Consider the following 17,352-nt stretch of genomic DNA (forward strand, 5'->3'; position numbering starts at 1 on the left):
CGAGTGACTGACCTGTAGGCCCGGGCGATCTTATCAAATCCCGCAACAGTCGCGCGCGCGATACGTGGCAAAAAAGGCGGCGCGGGAATCGAGGCGGCCTTGCCTTATCCAGCCCGATTACTGCGGCCTCCTCCGCCCCGCGTGCTTCCCGAAATTCGAATCCCGCGAGATCCGCGGGCAGCAGAACAACTTGTCAGACGGAAGATCTCCTCCACATTAGCACTCGGACCTCTTCCAGCAAAAGTTCACTCGACAAAACCAGGAATGGATCAAGGCGACTGAAAAAGAAGTTGGTGTCATCACCTCGGTTCGTTGATCCAAAACAAGACACACCCGAAGCGCGAAAAATGAGTCGAAAGTATTTTCAACTCCTTCTCCACTCAAACCCTGATCCATTCGGGGGCTTATGATGAGGACATGTACCTAGGGTAGGGTCACAGGCCTGACCTAAATACCCTCCCCAAGGACATCACTCTAAAGCCAGAAGCATTCGAGGGGTACCATCATCCACTGAACCAGAAACATTTCCACTCGGAGGAATCAAGGTCACTCGACCGTAACAAGAAACACTCGACGGACAGAAGACCTAAAGTCACTCTACACAGCAACGGTCGTGCATTAACTCCTAGACTTAATAGCCATTTATAACACTTTATTACGGACGTTACCTGTAACGCTCCTTCTTGATGAACATTGAACTCCTTGTAACGTGGGCTGGCTTGGGTTCTGGCGCACTCTATATAAGCCACCCTCCTCCACTGGCACAAGGGTTCGCACCCCCTGTAACACACACGCATATAATCCAGTCGATCGCCTCCGGGCTCCGAGACGTAGGGTTGTTACTTCCTCCGAGAAGGACCTGAACTCGTAAAACTCGTGCGTACAACTTCTCCATAGCTAGGATCTTGCCTCTACATCCCTACCCCCCCCCCATTCTACTGTCAGACTTAGAACCACGACACCTCCGGCCTGGCAGCCACCGCAAGGGCCACCGGCCCACCTCTCGCAACCTCCACCGTACGTCGACCTCACCCTGGACGAGGACGAGGACGGCGGCGCGTGAGGACGACGACGGCATCCAAGGCAACAACGGCGGTGGCATCTAATTTATCTTTTTTAAAGTTTTCTTAGTTTAGTTATGTTTGAATGTGCGCCCATGACTAGTTTGATTGTGTTTTATGTGCGTGTCTTAAAATGTGCAGTCATATTTTCTTTTAATGTTCGTTTGCGACGCGGACAAGTTGCGATGCGGCCGCGCATTGAGGGCACCTACAGTAGGACAGACAAAAATGAACACGGGTTGCCGTTTTGCCGCCCTAAACAAACGAAATTCAGACAAAAGGAATGTCCTTTTGAGTCGACGGTTGAAGTTGGCCTTACCTCCCGTGTGACGAAAAATAATAATGCACACACGCTTGACGCACTTGTCCTTGCATGTATACAGAACCAAGGAAAAAAGGTAGGAGAGCTACATGGACGCAAGTAGTCTTGGCCATGGGCAGCCCAGCCCGAACGGCCTGACCCTACCCGGCCTGAAAAAACCCGACCCAGCTCGACCTGATGCTGCACCCGGGCCTGGATTTTGAGCCCAAAGGCCGGGCCAGGCCCAGGCCAGCCATTTTCGTGATTTACTGAAGGGACCCGGCCCGCGGCCCAAGGCCTGACGGGCTTTATCACTTTTGGACCGGGCTCGGGTCCAAAAAACAGGCCGATGGCCGGGCCGGGCTCGGGCCTAGGTTTTCTGCCTCGGGCTTTGGTAGGCCCGGCCCGAACCGACAGATGGCCAGGTATAGACGCAAGGGCTCGAGGACAAAGCACTCCCACCCTTTCCGTCCTGAGACGCAGGAAACTCTTCGTACCTCGGCATGACAATTTGGACTCGGACAACCGGTGGGCTCACTGTTGAGAGACTTGGGAACCCACCCAACCCCGGTGTTGCATCAATCTGCTTCTTCTCCCACCATCTTTTCTTGCAAGCAACGGAAAAACCAGCAGGTGAGGTGAAATGTTGCCATGCTGGTCGTGGCGAGGGAATCCGAACGTTTGACAAGTGAACAGCGAGGTGACTCGAAATTGATTTGATGCCTGCCCGGTGGGGCGCAGGCATTGGTGAGCCCACTCACGCCTCAAGCCTCCTTTGGCTGTTTAGGTAGAATCTCAAGGACGGTTTCATCTCGAGCTAGCTGCAGAGAAAGCAGGGGCGAGAATTACTAGAGCGGCCAGCTGAAACCGCGGTTGTTCAATCCCCGAAGAGTAATCCTGACTATACCAACTGACGCAAATGATTGAAACCACGCCCTATTTTGTACACGATTGATAGCAATATGATGCCCATTATTCATCAGTAATGAAAACCGGCATCTTGTTGTCACACCATTTGCTTCCTGGCTTTGATCTGCACCTCACGCGGGCGGAACAGATCCAGGCCTTTTTAGCCGCAAACTTATGCTGATTTTATCCACCATCTCACATGCCATGCTACAGAATATATACATATCGGTGTCCTTACGGCGGCGTCTTGACATTCCTCGGCAAGTGGGCGCAAAGCCAGCATTGGCACATTGCATGGCCAGAAACGAAATACGACGATGATTTCCGCTCCTCGCATCGCATGTGGACAAAGCATATACAGAAATCGCATGAAACAGATCGGAGAGAGCGACCTCTGAGACAACGCGGCTGATTAACCTCATTTGCCATTCCATGATGCCTGTTTAGCCATGCAAAGCAGCTGCACCACCAGCAGTCCTAGCCACTTGATCTATCCCCTCGCATAACTAAACCACTAGACGATTTTCCGTGTGGATTTGACGAGAGAGAGACAAGAGAATGGTATATATTTGCTAGCCGAGAAACGTCGAGGTCGTCCGTCAATCTGTCCCTTCGTACGAAACCGGCCAGGCAAAGTGATTCTGCATTGTGTGGTGACAGCGTGCGTTAGCTTTCCGTTTAGGTTGACATGCAACATGCTCTCCCATTTAGCCTTGCACCGGAGGCGGAGGGGACACCATAATCATCTGGCGATGCATGCATGATAATAACTTAGAGATCTTGCTAATGACAAAAACCTCGGAGCACCATGCATGTAGTACAATGCACATGGCCGGTTTAATTTGCAGACGAGACGACGATCGAGGCACCTTGGTGGAGACGGGAGAGCACTTACTTTAAGTGAAACCAGCCGATGGGTTTGTCCAGGAACGGAGAAGCAACGCGGCATGGGCGCTAACATCCGTCCATCGATCGACAGGAACATCGCCGTGCATGAATCTTGTGGCCAAAAACATCTTATTTTCCTTGTGGTCAAGACAATCATGAGAGTTTTGAAACATGCGGCCAGCACGAGATGGGTCATCCAAGTACTAGAAGAGTTGATCGTGTCTTGTACTATTGTCGACCTTGCATTATTAGGGCCTCTTTGATTCGAAGAAATTTCAAAATGCGGGAACAAGAAAAATACAGGATCGAAGTGGCATGACCACTTGAATCCCATGGAATAGCAAGCCATAGGAATTTGAACCAGAGAGTGTTTGATGTCACACAAAATATAAAGAAATTATAAAAGAGAGGTTGGAGTGGATCATAGATTTCCTATAAAATGTAGTACACATGATTCCTTGGGAAAAAATTCTATAAGATACAATCATATGAATCAAATGACCAACGTATGGAAAGATCTGAAGGATTGTAATCCTTCAGAAAATCCTTTCCTTTGAATCAATATTAATCTTAGGTAGGAGATTGCGCTCCCCTGCCTCCCGTCGGCGCCGCTTTGGAGGGGCTTTGTTTTTAGGTGTTTTCTGATTTTGGTTAGGGCATGTGTCCTACTCAGGAAGGCGAGGCGGTAGAGGCTCCATAAAAATAGAATAAAGTCCTCCCCGCTTAGCCCGTCCCGGCGGTGCGTTTAGTGTCGTCGGAGGGTGTGGAGGTGTCTCTCAAGAGGATCTCTGAAGATTCGGTCCGTGTTTGTCTTCGGTGGATCCTTTTGGATCTGGTCTTTGTTCGTTTGCGTTTGTTTGTCTACATGTTGGATCCTTCTTGATCTACGCTAGATTAGGAATATCATAGCAAAACATAGGAATTTAAAACAGAGAGTGTTTGATGGCACGGAGAAAATGAAGAAATTATTAAAAGAGGTTGGAATAGATGCTAGATTCCCAACAAAATACTACTCCCTTCGTCCGAAAATACTTGTCATCAAAATTGATAAAAGGAGATGTATCCAGAACTAAAATACGTCTAGATAAATCGCTTTTTATCTATTTTGATGCCAAGTATTTCCAGACGGAGGGAGTATAACACAAATGATTCCTTAGAAAAAAATAAGATCCAATCCTACGAATCAAATGACCAATGTAGAAAAAAATCTTAAGAATTTTAATCCTTTAGAAAATCCTACGAAATTCCTTTGAATAAAGTAACCTTACGCAGGAGATAGCGCCCCCCCCCCCCCCCCCCCCCCTCTCGTCGGTGTTCGTTCGTATATCTGGTCCTAGATCTGGTCTTCATTCGTCTGTGTTCGCCTCGCCGGCCTCCGCTTCGATATGGTCTTTGTTTATCTATATGTTTGTGTATCTACAGGTTGGATCCTTCTGATCTACGATTCTCTTCAGCAACAATTTTTGTTGTTTTGGCGTGTTGATCTTGTTGAGCCTTAGCACAATAACTTTTCAATTGTCTACAACAACAAGGTTTTCCTGGATTCTGGGGAAGGGATTTCTGGTGTTCTTTGTACTGTCCTGACAAGTTTTTTTATGAGAGAAACTGACTTGACGGCTGATGAATAGGTCGAAAAGTCTGAGGGGGTGAGGGATGGGGGACCTGTACGGTTTTTTTTTCTTGAGAATTTTTTTAGAATTGGGGGACCTGTACGTGGGAGGAACATATCTTCTTTACATTAGTGGTTGGTGGCGCACCCGCTAAGGGCTGGGTCCGTCGGCCGTCGAACCAAGTATGCATGCCATGAGAGAACTACATAACGCCGGAAGATCGACATAGGACGAGGAAGGAGGTGGAGGTCGGCCACCCTTGCTACACGAGGCGACCTCCGCCGCGCAATCCGTCTCCACTCTCCACCCACCTAAGCAACCTCATCCACTCGGATCCATCAGCCCGCCCTGTTCAGGAGTGCCAGTGCCCCCTCTGCTGATCAATCCACGCCGGCCTGTCATCGGCTGCAGTCAACTCCCCGTCGTGTCACTTGTCACTCACACTCACCACTGCAGGTCCAGGGACATTCCCCTCGGCCCCCTTGTGCCCTGTACAAGACACCAAATCTGAATAATGCCGACCGCATTACGGCCAAAATGCATGTCACTGGTGTGAATGGTTTTTTTTTCCAGCAGGCAAAACTTATACATCAACAAGAATCCTGAAGATCCATCTAGAAATTGCTGTCGCTAAGCATAAAAAAACAAACCAAAATCAAATAAACGGTAATGGCAACAAGACTATGTGTATTGTGTCCACGCGCCCAATCTGAACCTGTTACATATCCTTCTCTTAATGGTCAGCAACGCGTGAAGATGAGTTCAGCGTCGAATTTGGCACACAGAAAATTTGTGCCCGGCGGCCAAAACGGCCAGTGCTGCCGAGATGTGTCTGTGTCGATTGAAGCTTGCGGAGGCTCACTTTGTCTTCTTGTCCTCCGTGCTCGTCTCAGCCTTGGCCTCGATCTGTTGGGCAGCCGCTGCTCCTTCCAAAGTTTGGGGCGCTGCGGGTTCGTCTTCCCCTCCAAAGCCAAACTCGTTGACACGCTTCTTGTCAACTGGGTATACCCACCTCTGGTAGAGGTATATCAAGAAGATAACATCTGCGCAGCAACAGGAAATGGTCAGTTAGCAGCCTAAAGACTGGATGAAATGTCCACCGCTATCAGCAATGATAGTAGTTCATCTTACCATCTCTGAAAACCGAGAGACGATGCAACCATGGCATCTTAATCACAAATGCAAACAGATCATCAATTATAGTGTTGAGGAACTTGTAGGTCATTTGTCTCCATGGCATGTGAGCAACGGACTTCAGCTTGTAGTTGATAAATAATTGTGGGCACATCATAATGAAACCTGAAAAATGTAACGATGTATATACATAAGTTCCATTGCTAATCATATATACTTACGCGAGTGATCCCCGCCACTTCTATTTATCTTAACACATGCAGCTATGCCACCTAAACATGCAACCATGCATTGGAATAGGACCATCTCAACATGCTACCATGAATGTGAAAACCATTTACACTACTTACATTCCATCAATATTTTACATCTATACAATAATCAAATATTTGTGTTCCAACTTCATCAGAATATATAGCAACCAATTTCCGCAACAACATGTGGGGTATCATCTAGTTTGCCTAGTGAATCATGCAAAATACGTGAAACGGTGTTGAAGGAATTACTTACCAAACATGTAAACACAACTTGTGAGGGAAGAGAGTATCCACGAGTACCAGCTCTTGTGTTTATCATACTTGAGTGAATAGATAGCAAAACCAGCCATAAGGACTAGAAGGACATACGTAAGATACTTCATTGCAAGCGCATCGTACTCCTTGGTCTTATTCTGTGTATATGACTCACGATCCCGGAATCTCAACATGGGAATCTTTCCACTTCTGTCAATCTGGACTCAAGTAAGAGAAATTGTTCCAAGTGAGAGAAAAACTAGTGAGAAAATGCAACAGATTTGTATATCATCAAGCTTTATGAGGAAAGAATAACTCATAAATTAGACCTCACAGTAGAGAATACACTGCTTTGGTAATATGTATATACCATCAAAGTCAAGGAACAGTGATGGCTTAGTCCTTACTTAGCTGACACAAGGTCATGATTCTGGATCATCAAGACATGGGTTTTAATAAATGCACCTAAGCAAATGCACAAAACAAGCGCTAACCCAGTATTGCAAATTTACACTGAATTATGAGAAAGAAATTCCAAGTGAATAGGTAGTACTCCTCTGTCTCAAAATATCAAAAAATGTCTTATATTTTGAGACAGGGGGAGTGCATAATTGGTTTCTTCATATTGACCCATGAGCTTGATTATTTCAATCCTGTGTCTAGCACTTTACCCAGTGTTTAAAGTATTTACTTTTCAGGTGAAGACAACTAGGATCAAGTAGTTCCATTTAGTGCATATTGCATGTCAAGCAGACCGGCTCTGTTTGTATGCTATCCTGTGTCTAGCACTTTACCCAGTGTTTAAAGTATTTACTTTTCAGGTGAAGACAACTAGGATCAAGTAGTTCCATTTAGTGCATATTGCATGTCAAGCAGACCGGCTCTGTTTGTATGCTTGTGTATAAGATACTAACAGAAGCAAAGAATACAATCATCATAATAGGCTTACCTCAACATGCATCGCTTTTCCTATCTTCCAAAATTCAATGCACACACCAACTCCAGAGCTAGCAAGAATCATCCATGATGTATCATTGTCAAGCAGGTACAGAAATATAATCAGCTGACAAATGAAGTTCAGAACAACAGATTTCGCTGAAAGACCTTCCATGGACTTGTTTTTATTCCAGAACTGGATATCTGATCAATGTGAAACATCATAAACATATGAGTTATTGTTGGATTATACTCATTTTTATGGTATTAAATAAACCATGCTGTGCACGTACCATTCTTGAAAGCCAGGAAATCGAACAGAGAGTGGAACAGAGATACAATCATGGTCAATCCCAGTAGATATGGATTTCCTTCAAGGAAAACCCTCTGCAAAAGCAGTCCAAGGTCAGTGAAAACCTGTAACAAGCAAATCTGACTAACACAGTAGGCATATAACAGAAGCAACCATTTCCAAGGAACTTGAATTAAAAGTGCATATACTTGGCATCTCACAAAAGAAAGGGTGTAAGGGACATCACTACCACACAGAACAAAATAGAGCACGTCATATCTCCAAAAAAAAGGCAAGAGTCTGAATGAGCACAGTTGAAAACTTCCATATACCTTGAGCTCATCAGCCTCGCCTTCAAGCATACTTCCGTAACTACGATGAACTTGGAAAGACTGCTCAATCTGTAGAAATAATTGCCACTTGGTCATGCTGATAGGACTAACTTCAAGGTTCAAGGTCAGTTCCTTCACAGTCTCGTTGAGTGCTGTCAATTTGTCCCTCAACAGCCAAAATTCATTGAAGAATACAGTTGGATAGTAGCTGTTTGTAGTTGGATCCACATTCAAATCTGTATATATATGGTGAAGGAAACACCAATCCTTCCCTCACTTTGAGAAAATGCTAATCTTAACAAGATATATTTTAAACAATAAATTAGGTTCATCAGAAGTTGGCTATGTGCAACGTCATCTTCAAGTATAAAAAATTGATTCAAGTATAAGAATAACATAGCAGTATGCAACACGTGTGCGTTGGTAGAAAATTCATAGGAAAAAGAAGATAAAAAGGATAATATCGCACTATAATTGTTACAGTTGAAGGATACATGGAGCAACATTTGGAGGAATGTTGTTTTGGGGATACCTGTGAAATAAAAATGGTCAAATATCAATTGAAAATTTTGTAGGACAGATGAACAACAACGAAGAACTAAAAGCCGTGAAACTAGAAAGAAACAATTGTGCAGTTGTTACATGGTTAATATGAAGCTGAGATGAGAGAATCCACATATATCAAAATTAACAAAAAGGATCTATAATCATAAAAAAGGGCAGGCCGGTGCATGTAGCTTTGGGTCTATAGTACGCAGCCTTTCCCTACATTTCTGCAAGAGGCTGTTTCCAGGACTTGAACCCGTGACCTCATGGTCACAAGGCGACAGCTTTTACTGCTGCGCCAAGGCTCTAGCGGCAGTTTCAGAAGAATCTTAAACACAAATGATTGCATGGTATAGCAGTGCCGGTTTGTGATTAGCATCCACTGGAAAATAGTTTTCAGCATGCAGATTGCGAGTGTATGCCCTTACGGTTAAAAAAAGTCTCCAAAGTCAAACTTCTTTATAATTGACCAAGTCTATAGAAAAATGTGCTAATATGCACAACCACAACATCAACTATATATAGTATGAAAATATGTTTTATGACGAACCTAATTAAACTAACTTTATGTTGTCGATGTTGATATATTTTTTCTATAGATAGACTTGGTCAAACCTAAAGAAGTTTGACTTTGGACAAAGCTAGAACTTCAAATAATTTGGAACGGAGGGGGTACTTTTCATGATATTTAGAAAAGAAAGTAAAAGATATTAATCACGCCAATGCGATTACAATTCAAAAGAATAAATAATAGTTCCAGGCATATACAAGTGGAAATGTGAAATATAGTTTGATCTTGTGCATACCGTGTGAAGTCATCAACAAGATTTATTGTCACATTTGGTTTCCAATAAGAAATATATTCAACTGGGCCCTCCTCTTTGTCTTCGGATTCTTTGTTCTCCTGCAGAAATCAAATGCGGTCTTCTGTTAATTGCTTTTTCATGGGAGATTCTGTGTTTGCTAGAGATAATCTATAATAGAAATTTCTAGTGCATACTGTCCCAACAATAAAGAATCAAGTAATGACCTTAGGGGGTAGCTTTTCCTCGGACTCATCCGAATCTCCAAGCAAGCTCTTCTTATGACCAGCTTTTGATTTCCGCAAGTATGCCACAATAGCTAAATAGGTATAATGCAGTGAGCATTTCATACAAACATGCAATGAATAAAAAGGATGGTTGAGATGAACAGGAAACTTACGATGTGTCCTTCCAAATGCAGATTTTTGCTCATATTCAGGATCGGTAGGGTCCACAGGGTAACCCGAACGGGAAAAATAAACATGAGCATACAAAGAGCCATTGTGCTTGAGAGCCTATGGCAAGATCCATCGACACAAAATTAGGCAATCCAACAAAATATAACCATAACATAATTTGTAAATTGCAGCAAATATTATTCTACCTCCGTTGGATAGTATGTCAGTGTGTGTGTTCTGGTACTGGTAGGTGTCCAGACTGCATATGGTATGTTTGTTTCATGCCAGATGAGTGCATCCTCATTACCAAAGTTGCTAAATTTATCATTCTCCGATAAATACATCCACATATCCTGCAGCAACATAATCATCATTCAATTTGTGTTTCAGGAAAACGCAAAATGGGCAAGACTTCAAGACTAGTGCTTCATGCATGCACCGTGCTACCTCCAAACTGTCATAAAATTTGGGTGGCACTACTGAGGAATTTAATAAATCCAGTAACGTCTTTCTGCTTGATTGGTCCCATAATTTCCTAAAAATGCCAAACACGTAAATTTGGCAAGATAACAAATCGGGCCAAATTTACGGCGGGGGGGTTGACTTCAACTTAGAATTTACTGAAAACAGGTACTACATAGAAACATTTTTAATATTCAATTACCTTGATATGTAGACCTGTATAAGACATTACCACATGCCACTGAATCGTCGATTTGACAACAAAATGGATTTACACCTCCTCGGTCAAATATTTGGAGCGACACACCAAGTTATAAGGTCGGTGTGCACCGCATAAACACCAAAAAATAACTTCCCACCCAAAATAAAAAAAGTGACAATGTACCAAATAAATTGTACAGTTGGCTTTATCTCGAGGAATACCTAGTTCACACAACCTCACCAAAGTCTAAATGACAAACCCATAAAGAGTCGTTATCCATGTATGGGGTGATGTTTTCAGCTTCATTACGGACACACGGTACATTGCATACTATGACATCCTAAGCTTCATCGTGGACAAACATTTCAAAGAACAACAGAAAAAGTGTTTAAACATCAATCATCTTCACAACTCACTCAACGGTGAACCAGGTACACCGCATAATCCAAAATAATCGAGATCCTTGGTGTATCTTCTCTTTTTCCTTGCATACTCTACTAGTTCCCAACAACCATGAACACCCTTGGCCTCCAGAGAGGAGATCATAAAACATCCAACTAACATGCGTGCCTTTCTTTTCACAGTACATCAAACCACAATGCTGTGGAGCACCACTATCTCCGTGATCTGCTTGTTTTAGAACAAACGTGGCCTACTTGTTCGACTGCCTCCAACAGGCACACAAACAACAGGTGTCTTCGCATAAACCGACTAAATCAGCTGCCCCAATTATAATAATCAGCACAAATACACCCTCTGGTATATTAAGAAAAAGAAAAGTTCGAGATCACAGTAAAAAAAAGCTGATGAGATCGCCGCACAATTTTCGCTCCGGAGCAAGCAGAACCAACCCGCACTGCATGACCGCGAAGCCCCCCCCCCCCCCCCCCCCCCCCGCCTTTATACTGACCCCAATAATAAACCGCTCTAAAACCGCCATAGAAACCTAACACGGCTCCTCTACCCAAAATCGAGGTTCCTGGGCTTGGGGGGGCGTTCTCACCATTGGCTCTCCCTTCTGAAAGAGGTTGGACATGAGCAAGCCCGGCTCCGTGGGGGCGCGCTTGGGGCCGAAGAACTTGGACGCGAAGTACCAGAACACGGCCATCCGCACGATGCCGGCGAGGCTCTGGCCCAGGCCGCCTCCCTGCCGCCCAGCCGGGGCCTGCCCCTGCGGCTGCGCCGCGACGGCGGCGGCAGCCGGCTGCGACATGGCCGCCGGCGAGTTAGATCGGGGCGAGGAGGGGGGAGGGAGCCGCCGAGATGCGATGGGAACAAGAGTTCTTTTTGGAGGAGCTCTGTGTGATTGATTCTCCGGGGATTTAAGCGGGGGGGGTGTGGTTTTACGATAAATTTATAGGTTTCTTTTGCAGATACGTACGTGAGTTGTTGAAAATTGAGTCTGGAGTCCCTGCTCGTGCGGATGCCGGACTGCTTTGGTTTCGCTGCTTTCAGAGATGTAATTTCTGGGAACTTCGGGGGCTGCTGGCAGTGAGAAGGTAGATGATGCTGGGATTTGCGCGACGAGGCTAGTTTTTTTTTTTAGGGGACGACGAGGCTAGTTGCCGTCTTTAAAGGAAGCAAATTGTTAGGTGCACCCGAGTCAAGGAATCAGCAGGATTTTTTTCTGTTTTGATGATTGATGAAGTGCGTCTAGATATATCCTTTTGAACGTCAACGAGAGAGTACAACTTAGACGCAACGCACACGCACGCACTCACTGCATGAACAAAAGAGACTCAAGATTGCTGGATTTACCGCAGGTACATCGCTATCGACGTGAATGTCGTCTCCACCAAAACATTAATCTGCATTAACGGGATATGCACTTTTTAGATGACCGGAGATTATGTGCAGATGGTTATGCTATTTATACTAAAATTAACAAAATAAGCCTATACATACTTCACGCTTCTATGATTGCAAATGCAAAAGATCATGGCTTCTACACAGATGGCACTCATTCTCGTTGTATTTACTATTCAACTCAAGGTCGGTCAAAAGGCCCAATTTTCCGTAAAGCCACAATAAAAGAGCGCATCTGTTATATTCTTGCTCATTATCGTCTTTAGATCTTAAAAAAATCCCACTAAAAATGTAATCCGCCTCATAAAACAAGACAATGATACGAAAGAAAAGTTACCTCAACCCTGACCAGTGATGTCGTGGCTCAATCCCGCCACTGCCTCTGCTTTCTCCTCTAATCCAGTTGATCCCTATGTCGCTCGGAAGGGGTACCCGAGAGGCGATCCATATATAACCATCATTGCCCTCACATGATTCGCATGTTGTCATTGTCATTGCTGCTGCTGCAAATGGCGACGGGCCGTCAATCTCGACGCTGCGGCTCCCTCCCAACGATGTTGTGCCTTCCAATGATGTCCCGATGGTGCAGCGAGAGGATGATAAAGGAGACGACGAGCGGAGATGGAGGCTCCAATGACTTCCTACGTCGTGGTGGTTGGCGGTGGATGGGTCCGGCACGGTTGCGGCCGAATTATCAGGCAAAGATAAAGTCACTCCCTGGATGGGTTTGAGAGAAGGTCCTCGGCTAAGCTTCGACGTGGTGTCGATGGGTGTAGGCGTAGACTGTGCTTTGTTTTTATTATCTAACCAACCAATGGTGTTTCTTCTTTTTCTTACCGTCGATCGTGGGTAATCAACAAAATGGTGGCCTCTGATGGTGGTGTGCCAACCCAAGCGGTGGAGGCGGCGGCTTGACACTTATGGCGATTTCTCCTTCAACGCGAGCAGGGCATGGGCTCGTTCAACGTGGGAGGTTGGCTCATGATGCACTGTGGGAGCAAGTGTTCTCCGGCAACAAAGTTGGATGGCAACATCGCCATCAACAAAAGAGTGTGCAAGTTATTCGGGGCGAAACTTGTGGTAGCCATTTCAACTGGATCAAGCAATGTCGGTGCATATTTGTATCCTTGCTGAAGGTGTTGGTTCGGATTTATGCTTCAAGGGTGATAGCCCCATATTTAACCTTTTGGTTACACCGGGCAACATGTTGTTCGATTGACTATTTTCTTCTTCAAGATCTTGTCTCCGAGTACCACGTACTTTGTTAGGTTCTAGTAGTGTTTTTTTCCTTTTGCGAACAGGTATGTGGAGATGTGAGTTGTCTGTGGTAATATTTGAATATGTGAGTTGTTGTTAGACTATACATTCGTCTTGCCGCTAAACATTATTATAATAAATGATGTGGTTGTATGCATCCAAGAAAAAATGTTGAGAATTTTTCTAAGGACAAAGTCAACCCAAAAAATGTGAATACGCATGTGCATATTATATATTAAAGGAGATAATGAGGGTAAAGAACCCCTCCACGTTGGTGACTACAAATACAATCTCAACTCCACACGGAAACTAAGCTCTAACTCCCGCGTTCGCCCACATTGCGAGAGCCCAAGAAAGGCTTCGACCTCTCCCTTTAGGATGCCCGCTCGCTTCCACATTCCAACGATAAGGTCAACCGTATTGAGCCACAGTTGCCTAGAAACGATAATACCATATACTTTTTTTTAAGAAAAGACCATCATGACTAGCTTTATTAATATGAAACAATGCTTAGCTAAAAGTTCAGGAATAAAAAGCAGTAGATGAGTCCAACCACAAGTTTGGTGGATCAACACGACCATTTTCACGCTAGCACAAGAGCTACCATATTAGAATCACGATTACAATGCTCTAAAATGACCTTTGCAAAACCAACTAAAGTAACCGGCATTCCTCGAGAATTGGGCCAACCACCATCGAGTGCCTCACGTTTTGTTGCACAGCTTCTATTAGAACCATGCAGTCTGATTGCACGGGATTGAATTGCGCCAATTGTATTTGCGAGCTTCAGGCCCTTCACCAGAGCTGCAGCCTCAGCTGAACAAGCATCGGCTACGTGATCAAGGTTAGCCGTCGCTACTGGATACTGCAATGAACATGCCAATACTATCTCGCAAAATTGCTCCACAGGCCCACATGTTTTCTTCCTCTGAAAATGCCGCGTCCATATTTAGAGCAACTTGGTTTTGTAGTGGCTTCTTCCAACAGTTCACTCGGGATGTGTGATGGCAATGGGTACGCATTACTCGCGTACCCTGCGGGTAAAACCCTATTAGGGTAAGGGTATGGAACATAAATTTACCCATGGGTACTTAAATGGAAAAATATCATACCCATCGGGTAGAGAGGGTACGGGCATGGGATCATATAACCCATGCTCGTGTACCCATGTAACCATCTAAAATGTTGACAAGTGGGTTTCCTTTAATATTCTAACATAGTATTAACTTTTTCCCCTAATCGCACTAGGTAAAAACTCTAATGTGCAGTCAAGTTATCTCTATAATTTATCGTGATTTTGTGAACGTAAAGTGTATGACTGTGTTGTTATTTATGATTATATGTTGTTGTTTAACATTTTTATGGGTTGCTTTATGTGCAAGTTTTTTGTTTTGTTTTTGAGAATGTGTTTTCGTACATTCTTATTTAAAATGTGTTGCTATTAATAATTTATGATTATATGTTGCTTTTCACAACTACTGTCTACTCAATTTGATGTGTTGTAAATGCGGGTATTTTTACCCATGGGTATCCACATACCCTGTTAGGTGACGGGTATGGGAAAAAGTTATACCCTTAACGGGTATGGGTATGGGTGATAAGTAAGTTCATAGTAAACGGGTAAGGGTATGGGGAGGCTCCACCCGTACCCATATCTTGCCGGTGCCATCCCTAGATGTGTAGCACGATGGAGGGTCCGATCATCTTTTTTGGTGTATACATGTTTTTCTTTTGCCATTTAATCACATAATTGCTTTAAGATCTCTTGTCACCTAGAATTTCACGTGTACTCTGTTGTGGCTCATATGCATGGTAGGAGTAGTGATTAGTCAGATACTCAGATTAGATGCAAGCTTGGCCTTGGCGTGTGGGGTTCTGCTAGCAATTTTCAACTCAAAAGGCGAAGCCGTGGACAGAGAGATGTTTTGCGGGGCTCCGAGGCCATGGACCCGAACCTACTCTATGACGTGGAGAATGAAAGGGACCCGTCAATTTGTCTTCGTCCCGAAGTTTATCTCGTCACATTGGTTTTTTGAGACTTTAATTATCTCGTGTCATCGTCGGCCAAAATTTCTAACATTTCCGCACAAGGAGAAAAGATTTTTTTTAACACAGTACAAACGCAGACGTTCATACATACATGCATATACTCTTCCCTATGAATACACATGCACACCCTACCACTGTGAGCATCTCAAGAGACTCATATCATTTTGAGATTGACGAAGTTACCAAAGACGCCTCGTAGTTGACGGGAACGTTTTCTTCCACTGAACGCGCACTGCCAGAAATCCTGAAATAAATCCAGGATTAAATGCGAGCATTGTGACTTGAACCCTGTGGGGCTGAAGATACCAGTATCATCCCAACCATCCAACCACGGGTTCCTTCACTACACGGAGAAAAAATTGAACGGATAGAGTTGGGCCTTTGCGGTATGTCACGTCAGTTTTTTCTTTTAATAGTCTAACATTAGGCCATGGAGGTCTTCTCATAAAAAAAACTTGGAGACATGCTTATAGAAAAATAAAACAAATTTGTTTTCAAAAAATCAGTACTTATTGGTAGAGGGTACTCCCTTCGTAAACTAATATAAGAGCGTTTAGATCACTAAAATAGTGATCTAAACGCTCTTATATTAGTTTACGGAGGGAGTAGTTTTTTTTTCAAGAAAGGAACTTTTATTAATCAACGGTGATGATTTACGTTCAAAGTTGTTATTTTTGTCAATTGTCCAACTGTAATTTATTACCATATCAATTGCCTGCTTCCAAGAGAGATACTTTTAATGAACTTATGGACCCCGGGTCCATTCTCCGTCTATACTTTCTTCTATAAAAATTGCCTTTAATATTTGCCGTTTTAATATACAACTACCTATCTATCTATTTGTTTTTAATCTTGTAACTAGAAGGACAAGGGGCTTAACAACCCCCTTGTCGCGTTGGTGCAAGCATTTTATTATGTTGTGCAGGTGCTGCTTATCTTGGTAGCCTAGGAGCTTTTGCTGGTCGATAAACCTTGCTTCTTAACTAAGAGACAACTTTGTTGTTATCTGCATGGCCCTTCCTCTTTGGCGAAACCCAACGACTCCTGCAGGAGTAGCACCTCCCAGCATGGGGTAGGTGTTATTTCTTGTACATTGACCGGCATACTTCTTAAGAAGTTGATCACCTTCTTCCCATAGTTTAAAAACTGATCCAGCAATCAAACCGGTGAGGTTGTTGGTTCAGTTTTTTATTGGTTTGCCCGCCAGTTCACCGGTTCATTTGTGATAAAGAAAAATATATTAAAGATAATTTTTCAATTTTTTGACCTCATATCAAATGAATACATGTAATATTGGATGCAAACCATTAATAAATCACAAATTTTTATTAGCCTAGTTGGTTATTGGGCCTTTAGCATGTGTTGCGTGAAGGTTAGCTGTTTGATTCCTTGTTGATGCACCTTTTAAAATATTTTTAGTTTTTACTAAAAGACCAGTACACCATAAAAAAAGGGCAAGGTGCTGGTTCATGGTTTTTCTGGTCAGACTTTCGGTCCGGTTTGGTTTTTAGAACTATGCTCCTTCCCTTCCTTTTTCAGGTCCGCCTTCATATGTTGTTGAATGGCGAGTAAGAGCATCTCCAGCCACGCCCCCAAAATCGGCCTAGTCGCGTCCCAGGAACCTGTTTTTCGTCGGTTTGGGCCGAAACTGGCGCCGGCGGACCCAGGCCGAACCCGGCACGTTGGGGGGCACTCAGGGGCGCCGGGGCAAGCGATTTTGGCGTGAACGAACTGCGGGCTCGCCGAGTCAGCGACACTCACCTCGTCGTCCTCACAACGCCTTGGTTTCCCGCGCCGCGGGGAATCAATGCCAAGGCTGCCGCCGGTCAGCCTTCCATTGAATCCTCACGGGCG

The 17,352-nt window shown here is 44.2% G+C and overlaps 1 protein-coding gene across 1 annotated transcript; it reads right to left on the minus strand.

The window, feature by feature from the left end:
- Positions 1-5,277: 5,277 nt before the first annotated feature.
- LOC123053384 (CLPTM1-like membrane protein cnrB) lies at positions 5,278-11,700 on the minus strand. The gene is made up of 12 exons (XM_044476852.1): positions 11,390-11,700; positions 9,929-10,075; positions 9,725-9,839; positions 9,552-9,643; positions 9,328-9,425; positions 8,470-8,507; positions 7,976-8,211; positions 7,645-7,738; positions 7,365-7,555; positions 6,414-6,633; positions 5,901-6,068; positions 5,278-5,812 (listed from the first exon to the last, which is right to left on the minus strand). The coding sequence occupies exons 1-12, from the start codon at positions 11,597-11,599 to the stop codon at positions 5,628-5,630; spliced, it is 1,794 nt and encodes a 597-aa protein (XP_044332787.1). The 5' UTR covers positions 11,600-11,700; the 3' UTR covers positions 5,278-5,627.
- Positions 11,701-17,352: the final 5,652 nt, after the last annotated feature.

This window comes from Triticum aestivum, chromosome 2D (assembly GCF_018294505.1).
Source record: "Triticum aestivum cultivar Chinese Spring chromosome 2D, IWGSC CS RefSeq v2.1, whole genome shotgun sequence".
In the NCBI taxonomy this organism is placed as follows: domain Eukaryota; kingdom Viridiplantae; phylum Streptophyta; class Magnoliopsida; order Poales; family Poaceae; genus Triticum; species Triticum aestivum.

Coding starts and splice junctions, on each gene's coding strand:
- LOC123053384 (XM_044476852.1), bottom strand. CDS start 11,599: ATGTCGCAGCCGGCTGCCGCCGCCGTCGCGGCGCAGCCGCAGGGGCAG. Junction 8,212..8,469: donor TCCTCCAAATGTTGCTCCAT/GTATCCTTCAAC, acceptor ATATATATACAG/ATTTGAATGTGGATCCAACT. Junction 6,069..6,413: donor AAGTTGTGTTTACATGTTTG/GTAAGTAATTCC, acceptor TACATTTTTCAG/GTTTCATTATGATGTGCCCA.